General features: G+C 36.3%; 1 protein-coding gene across 2 annotated transcripts in view; it reads right to left on the bottom strand.

The window, feature by feature from the left end:
• The window catches only part of Plekhm3 (pleckstrin homology domain containing M3), a 221,798-nt gene that overhangs the window by 35,822 nt on the left and 176,908 nt on the right, over positions 1 to 9,068 (bottom strand). For both annotated transcript variants that reach the window (XM_004626625.2, XM_023710025.1), the window contains exon 7: positions 3,899 to 4,056. In XM_004626625.2, the coding sequence (XP_004626682.1) occupies positions 3,899 to 4,056 (158 nt within the window). The remainder of the gene's footprint in view (positions 1 to 3,898; positions 4,057 to 9,068) is intronic.

Below are 9,068 nucleotides of genomic sequence, written 5' to 3'. Positions count from 1 at the left end.
ATTTTATTGAGAAAAAAATAGCTATGAGACAGTTTCAAAACAGGTTAGTAGGACAGTTACAATAATTAATACATTGCATATTGTTGTCTTTGTAGTAGTTATTCATAGTACAAGATGGAGACATGATATCTTGTCTAAACATTATTAGTTGAAAACTTTCTTCTCATTGAACTAAGAGAAAGTATATCTATGCTAACCATTTTGTATATACCGATATAGATTTTTTTTTCATTACAAAATGGTCGTTCATTTATATCCCTCTTTTTGTTTACTTTTGTCAGAGATGGGTATTCCATTACCATTCAAATATTGTAGGTGCATGATTTCAGCAAAGTAATCCAATATAGTCTAGTAGTCCATAATAGTAGCAGGTTATTCACAGGACTGGCAATGTCAGAAGTTGCTGACTTGAGCCTTTTACAGTTCAGCATATTAATATGGTTTTACTTTTTATATCTTGTTCTTTATACTCTTCTTCTGGATGGTTAAGATCAAGATAAAGCAAGACCTATATAACAAAAAATGTAACTTTTGTATTTGACAAGGTCAGTTAAATCCCTTCAGGATTTGCCCTGAATTCCTGTACAGCAGTTTGTAGATCTTTTGTCAGTGTCAGCCATGTGGAAGAGTCATGGCCATTGCTTGACCAATTTGCTCTCTGTGAAAGCCTGAGACAATGTCTTCTTTCTAGGTGACTCTCCTTAGGTGCATTATACATTGTCAATCACTTTCCCCTATGGCCCCATAATCTTCTTGATCAGAAAATTTGGGACACAACTGAGTTATAGGATGTTACGGTACACATTTTCTTATTTCCTGAGTCCTCACTGACCTTGAAGGGCTAGGGCCACAATGTTGGCTGTCCTTGTAGTCCTTCTTTTTCTCTAATTTTTTGGTCTGCAAACTTAAGTTGTTAACTCTCCAGAAGAGAAGCTTAATGATATTGTTACCCTAAAACATAGGGTGTTGAGCTTAACATCAGTATCTGTCTGAATATTCTAAATCTTTAATTCTACATGGTAGAGAATGTATTTTGGACTTTGAAAATTTACTGAGATGTGTTTTGTGGTACAATACACTACTTATTCAGTTGGAAGCATTTTTAAATTTGCTTTTTATTTTTATTACAACTACATGCCATAAAATTCACTCTTTTAAAGTGTCTAATCTGCTGATTTTTATTGTAGTTACAAAACTAGAGTCATCATCACAATCTAATTCCAGAACATTTTTGTACCAAAAACAATCCCATCCACATTAATAGATTTTCCTCTGTACCCTTTCCTCAAGTTGTAGCAACCACTAATTGGTCTTATCTCTGTGGATCTACTTAATTTGGAGATTTCATATAAAGCAAATCACATAAGTGGTCTTTTGTGTCTGATTTCTTTCACTTAGTATGTTTCCAAGGTTATTCCATGTTGTAGTGTATATCATCACTACATTCTCTCTTTTTTTTAAATTTATTGACATCAGTTATTTTTATTTTAAAGAAAGAAAAAAAACAAAAACAGTGGTACAAAATCTCAAAACAAGATTTTAGGAGAGTAACAATGGTGAGTAAATTGTGTATTGTTATTGCCAAAGTAGTTTCTCATATTACAAGATATAGGCAAGAAATAATAAGCAAATAACATAGGTACAAACTTTTTTTTTTTTTTTAAGTCAACAGAAAATGGAAATATACTTTTTAAAGTTTCTAATACTAGGAGAAGATATCATACAATGTCTTTTTAAATAAATTGTAAGTCAAAGATACAGTATAAATCTTAGAAAAATTAAGATTAAGCAATATTCAGAAAATTAAATGATTCAAAACAATTGAACTAAGAAAAAGTTTTCATGATAGCAAAGAAGTACTAAGAATAAAACATAAGATAAATACTGGAATGGCAAATAAATGACCAGCACTTCTAACAGTTTGAGGATAGGATATCGCACAAAGTTCTAATGTGTTGTGGACATGCATAATGACCGTGACAGTTACTGGTGGCTAGAAGTCACTTGAGGAACTGAGCTACAGCTATTTCTTTGAAATCCACCCTGTAGGCTCAAGTGGAATCATGACCCATAGGGTGGAAGAGAAGTCCATTTGTAGAGTGTTCTGATGGAAATATTTTGCTGCTGAACACAAAAGAATAACTGAAAGACTACTACTGTATACCTCTTATTCTCCTCTGTTTGTTTGCCCTATTTGGAGGGTTCTTTACTACATTCTCTTTTTAAGAATGAGTAATATCTCATTGTATGGGTGTACCAAACTTTGTTTATTCATCTGTCAGTTGAAAGATTTAAGCTGTTTCCATTTTTTGGCTATTAAGAGTACGACTTCTTGAACTTTTTTTTTTTTTAAATTTAGTGCAAGGTATGCAGGGTATACAGGGTCTCACTACACAGATTGGACTTGTAGTGATTCTCCTGTTTTGAGCTTCCCAAGTGCTGGCATTACAGGTGTGTGCCACCACACCCTGTGTCATTTGCTGTCTCAGCAGGGCTGGCACTGCACACCAGCGATCGAACCCCCGGCCCCTAGCATCTGCTGAGCTATCTGTCCAACCCTTTCTTTGAGCTTTTGTATGTAAGTTTTTCTGCGATCTACACATTGAAAATTATTATTTTTAAATGTATTTAGTACAGGGTCTACAGGGCCTCACTACATAGATCAGACACATAGTGATTTTCCTGTTTTCAGCCTCCCAAGAGCTAGGATTACTGGCAGAGCCACCACACCCAGTCTCAAATGCAGTCTCAGCATGCCTCAGGGGCAGAGGCGGAGCTGGCTCCACAATCCAGGGATTGAACCCTGGCCATGCGCTCTACCTAAGCAGGTGCTTTAGTCTGCTGAGCTACCTGGCCAGCCTGTACACATTTAAAAGTGTAACTGAGGTGGGATTACTAAGCCACCTGGATGGTGAGCTAATTACCTATACTTAGGGAACTGGAGGGTGGTCTGTATGTGTTTCTATGCACTTATATGCCTGTCTTTCTATGTGTGGGGCCCACTTAACCTAAGTTCCTGCATGTTTACAAACAGTCTTTGGGTTTAAAAAGAAGCCTAAAGAGCTGAGTCAACTCTTACCATCTTAGCCCTTACCCCCCATGCTTCAACTTTCCCTGGCTCCATGCCTTACCTTCTGTTCTGAACCACAATGTAAGTAAGCCTTGCAGGACAGGAAATGAGCCATGATGTTCATGGCCAAAAGAAACCAGTGCACACACACAATGTATGTTTCTATTATGCTCTGGGATGAAAGGAAAAGTAATATGTATCATTTTTTGATTGAAGAAAACAGCAATAATAAGAACCTTGATCTCGACTTAGTGGGGAAAAATCATCCATAAATCAGTGGATGTACTGATATCCAAACATTACTTTGATTAAAAAAGTAATCCTACATAAACTCCTACTTTTCTCTCCTTGGTATCTAAAAATCTTTCATGGCTCCATTGCAGTGCATCTGTGGAGACAAGCATGTGGTGAGCGGGCAGCTGCTCACAGGGTTCTCTTGTCATATTCCTAGCAGCTGATCCAGTTCCAGTCTTCCTGGGAAAGGCCAGTTTCTCACTGCCTATCACCACTGTTTATGCTAAGGGTTTTTCCTCCTAAATCTTCATTCTAAAACTGAATCTAAGTACTTCTCGTTACTTAAAAAAGGCAGAGGTAGGTGGTGTTCCTTTGCAACTCTGTTATCTCATTCTGGATAAAGATAGCCAAGTAAGGGCTGGAAATAAGTCTAGGAAACCAAAGGATGAAATATGATCTCCAAGAACAAAGGAAATGTGTTCCCAGGTAAGGGATAGAGACAAGAGTACTTAACTAAGAATTGGCCCGAACAGGCCAAATAAAACTGCATGTGACATTCTCAGGCATTCTTTTATAAGATAAGATATTCTGTACCTGCTGGTTGAAATATCTTCAAAAGGGTAGAGGATCTCGCCATTGTTACAGATTTCGCAGATGAACCCCTTCTGGCTACAGAGGCTGCAGCTGTACACGTGTGCAGTAGCGAATTTAATGACCTTGCCCAAGAATGGAGCCAGTTTTCCCTCTATTACCTGCAGAAACAGAAATGGGACAGGGAAGAAAATTAGTTGAGAATACAAGTCTTGCAAAAAACAAAAGGAATTCCTTTCCTTTACACAACAGGAAAACCTCTAATTATAATTTCTTAGCAACTCTAAGGAAGAAAAGAGAATTTTTGCTCCAAAAGAACTCTGGTTTAAACCACTGGAGGTTGGAAAATGAAGTTGGGGGAAACTTCTTTTGTATTCCTCTTTCTTTGTAGTTGGTGGGTGGGACTGAGGACCTACTTGAATAAACTAACTTTACACTTAAGGCGTGGTGCAAGAGGAGTGCAATGGGTTTTCTAAAGCAGACTAAGAACATACTAGGAAAATACAAATGTAGAAGTTTATGTGGTAGATTCAATAATACCTTTTCTCTAATGTATTCATGGGATAGCTTTTCATCATGTCCCCCAAGAGCAAATGTAGAAAAAAAAAATGATCCTTTTTGTGGCTGTTAAGTATAATAAAATGAAAAGGTTGGAGTGTGGCAGTCTGAGGGTCATTTTCAGCCTGTAATTTTAGTAATGTTTTAAAAAAAATTGGGAGATTATATATTTTTTTTAAAATCCAGGTTTTTTTAACTTCTTTTTTTTCATAATTTTATTGATAAACATTTTTACTTTTTTAGATAAAAAAAAATCTAATAAAAATTAGGTTCAATATGATGATGGTCTTGGCTCTGAATGGGGGCTTCTTGTTCCTGATGAGGGACATGCTGTCCATTGGACACTTGTGCTCATCAGGCCCTAGTACCTGCTTCCCCATGTTATTTCACCTGCTAGTTTGCAAACACCAAAGTCTCCTTATGTAGTTCCTTGAATTTATTAAGTAGCACAGACTGGCCTCAAACAGGAGATGATCCTCCTTCCTCAACCTCCTAAATGCTGAGATTATGGGCATGCACCACCCACAACTAGTTAAATAGCCATGAGTTTAAACTACTCACTTCACTATTATTTATGAGCTTCAATCTACTTTTACTTTTCTGTCATCAATGCATATGCATATACATGCTAACTTGGGTATAAGAAAAAAATTAAGATTAAATTTGATTTGGAAATAACTGAAAATAAATTAGAAGGACCTAGCTGGATACTTTTAAATGAATACGTAGTTAAGATTATAATTTTACATACAACTAACAGAGAAATCATATGTGTAGAAAAATTACCATGTACAGGTAAGTAAGTAGTACTGATTGGGAATACAAAAATAGAAGAATACAATGAATGTAATCATGTCTTTTACAAAATGAAGCTATTCTAAGAGAGAGAAACTGAGGTGATTTTTTAAACCTCAGGAATACTACAATAATTTATAAGTAATTATAACTTTAGGGAAAAGGACAAATCAGAAAAGCAAGCCTATAATTTTTTTTTAAATGTATTTGGTACAGGTTCTCACTGTGCAGCTCAGACTCATAGTGATCCTCCTGTTTTCAGACTCCCCAGCGCTGGGATTACAGCCATGCCCCACCATGCTGGGTCCCGGTGGCTGGCTCAGTGCATCTAGGAGTGGGGCCGGCGCAGCATGTGCTGCAGGGATCAAATCTGTCCCTGTACTTGCCTAAGCAAGTGCTTTGCCCTCTGAGCTATCTTGCCAGCCCTATAATTTTATATATAGTTATGTTTAGTTTGCATTTAAAAAATGTTATTTTTGCATTAAAATACAGAGAAATAGAGTTTATTTTTCTGTAAGAGTATAGCTTCTTTCCTAAAGGATTAGAAATTACCCTGGCTGTTATCTGAGTCAGGCTAGTATATTTTCCACCATTCTTCAATTGAATTCTCTCTCCGTAACTATTAAGAAGCTGTTGGCAGACTTTCTTTCTGTTCTGTGAGGGACCATTAACTTTGATAAACCCAGTAAGGCATGTTACACATGATACACACTTTCTAAGAAATAACCACTACCAAATCATATAACCAACCACCAGCAAACACTTTCCACTGTGTCATAGGATTATTTCCAAAATGTGGTAACAATACTCCAGTTGAATTTAGCTTTCCTTATTTTACTCTTTTCTTAATTAACTAAAGTTAATGACTCATAAAGAGAGGCACCAGATAACTCAACAGGCAAAACTGGGAAAGTATCAGTTGTTTGAAGAAACTGAAAATGAGAAGAAAACTTTGAGGAAGAATGACAATTTTCATCTAGGATCAAAAAGATTGAGCATCTTGTGCAGAAAGCCTTCCCCCCAAAAAAAAGGTTTCTTTGAACATTTTAAAGGTTCTTGAAATATTTCACCATTTATACTGTCAGCAACATTATATTCATTCCTCTTTTTTTTTTATTTTTTTTATTTTTAGGGAAGGGTCTACAGGGTGTTCAGGGTCTCACTACTAGAATGGACTTGTAGTGATCTGCCTGTTTACAGCCTCCCAAGAGCTGGGATTACAGGTGCGCACCACCACGGCAGGCCCAGGGATCGAAACCCTGGCCCTTACGTCTGCTTGCAGGCGCTTTAATTTGCTGAGCTATTTGGCCGCCCCTTCATTCCCTTTTTTTTTTTTAAATTTTATTTATTTATTTGTGTGTGTGTGTGTGTCCAGCTCAGCCCCAGGGGGCGGGGCTGGCTGGCATGTGGTGCTGGGGGATTGAACCGTGGTCCCTGTGCTTTGCTAAGCTAGTTCTAAGTAGGAGCTCCAGACCACTGAGCCATCTCACCAGCCCCTTCATTCCCTTTTTAAAAAGAATACTTTACACAGGGCTGGCCAAATAGCTCAGTGGATTAAAGTACCTGCAACAAGGCGCAGGGGCGATCCCCAGGCCTGTTGTGCTGGTCCTTCCCCCAGGGCACACTGAGACAGCAATTGAGACTGGGCATGGTGGCACGCACCTGTAATCCCAGCTCTTGGGAGAGTAAATAGGCGGATCACTATGAGTCTGATCTGGTAGTGAGACCCTGAACACCCTTTAGAACCTTCCCTAAAAAAACCCCCAAAAAACAAAAAAAAAAACTTTATACATTTATTAGTTTAGTTTTTGAGATATACTGAAATGTGATAGTTTTTAACATTTTAGTTTGAAAATCTATTTTTATTAGGATATTTCTTTTTTATATACTGTACATTATTATCAAAGCACTTAAGACTTAACTTTTTTGAAAATTTGAAAGTAGAGAAAAGTTACAGGCTTAGTACAAAAGACTCCTGCACACCTCTCTTTTATAATTATTGTTTTTAAAGAGTAAAAATTAGAATTAAAACAAAAAATTACAAGTGATTCAGAATTTCACTTAACAAAGTAATATGAATTTCACAGTATTTGTTGTAATACATAGTGCTGTCTTCCAACCAGTTATTCATATCACCAGATATATGCATGTAAAATTGGAAGAAGAAAGGAAAAAGGAAAGAGATGAGTAAGAAATTAAGAATAGAAAAAGTACAAACAATTGAAAAAAAGGAGATGGAACAAATTAAAGCATTAACTGCTGGACTTTAATTTGTAGATTTATATGTTTATAATAGTCTTTCCTAAAGAACCTGATGATACCTATCTCGAGTTATGAAATCTTTATTATTGTTTAACAAAGTTTTGTTTTCTTGTATAAGCCATTCACATTTATTACTTAGGTTATTTCAAGGTTAAATTTTTAAATAATGTTCTTATTAGCTATCACTGGTATATTAGAATATATTGACATTTTGGTGCATCTGAAATATGACCATTTTCCTGTATTTCATCAATGCTAGTCATTTTTAGGTGATTTTTTTTTTGATCTTTTATTTATGTATTTGGTACAGGGTCTCACTGTGCAGCTCAGACTCATAGTGATCCTCCTCTCTCAGCTTCCTCAGTGCTGGAATTACAGGTGTGTGCCACCGTGCTTGGTTTGGAGCCAGCACAGCATGTGGTACTGGGGGATCGAACCCGGGTCCCTGCACTTGCTGGGCAGGTACTTAGATGGCTGCGCTATGTCCCTTGCCCTTTTAGGTGATTCTTGTGAAGGCCTATGAAACCAAAAAACTGGTTTTTCCTTTCTAATATTATATCACCTCTTTGTTTCATGTTTTATTGTATCATTCAGAGTTTCTAAAATGATATTAAATGATAATAGTGCTAGTGGTCATAATTGTTATTTCATTGAGAATCAAATTGGACATTATGAAATCTACTGTGAATGACTCATTTTCTTAATTAAATGTTTCCTGTCATTCCTACATTTCATTGATTCCTTCTCCCTATATTTTATTTTATTTATTTATTTTTGTAGTACCGGGGATTGAATTCAGGAGCCTGTGCTTGAAAGGCAAGCACTTATTCTACTGAGCTATCTCCCCAGGCCCAAATGTAATCTCTCTCTCTTTATTTTTATTTATTTTTTGGTAGAACCGGGGACTGAACTCAGGCCCTTGTGCTTGCCAGGCAAGTGCTTATTCTACTGAGCTATCTCCCTGGCCCTTTCCCTATATTTTAATAATACCTTTATTGAAATATAATTCACAGCCCATTTAAAATGTGAAATTCAATTTTCTTTAGTTTACTCGTAGAACTATATACTATTAATATAATCACTTTTAGAATGTGCCATCCTTTAACTCTCATACTCCTTAATAGTTACTCTGATACTTCTTGTCTCTATAATTTGCCTATTTCATATAAATGGAATCTTATAAGAGGTATTTTTTGGTGACTGGCTTCTTTTAATCAGCATGAAGTTTTTGAGGTGTATGCTGTTTCTTTTAAATGTCTATAATCTAAGTCTCTCTTTTTTTTTATCCTACTCAGGCTTTTATCTCTCTCTCCAGGTTAATGAAAGAATATCCTGATTTTATTTCCAGATGCCAGTCTTTTCCCTTTGGTCTATTCATCACATACATTAGATACCACTTGCATACCATGATGCATAATAGCATGAGCATTTTCATTAATCCTTAGTAAAGTCTTACTGTATCATGAATCAGAGCTTCTGACCCATGCATTTTCATTAAATTATACTGCCCCAGTACAAGAGTAAACTAGATAAAATTAAGAGCTTACATTTCTCTTGG

Source organism: Octodon degus, unplaced genomic scaffold (genome assembly GCF_000260255.1).
Source record: "Octodon degus isolate 3935 unplaced genomic scaffold, OctDeg1.0 scaffold00016, whole genome shotgun sequence".
Lineage (NCBI taxonomy): Eukaryota > Metazoa > Chordata > Mammalia > Rodentia > Octodontidae > Octodon > Octodon degus.
This window is presented reverse-complemented; position numbering and strand designations above follow the sequence as displayed.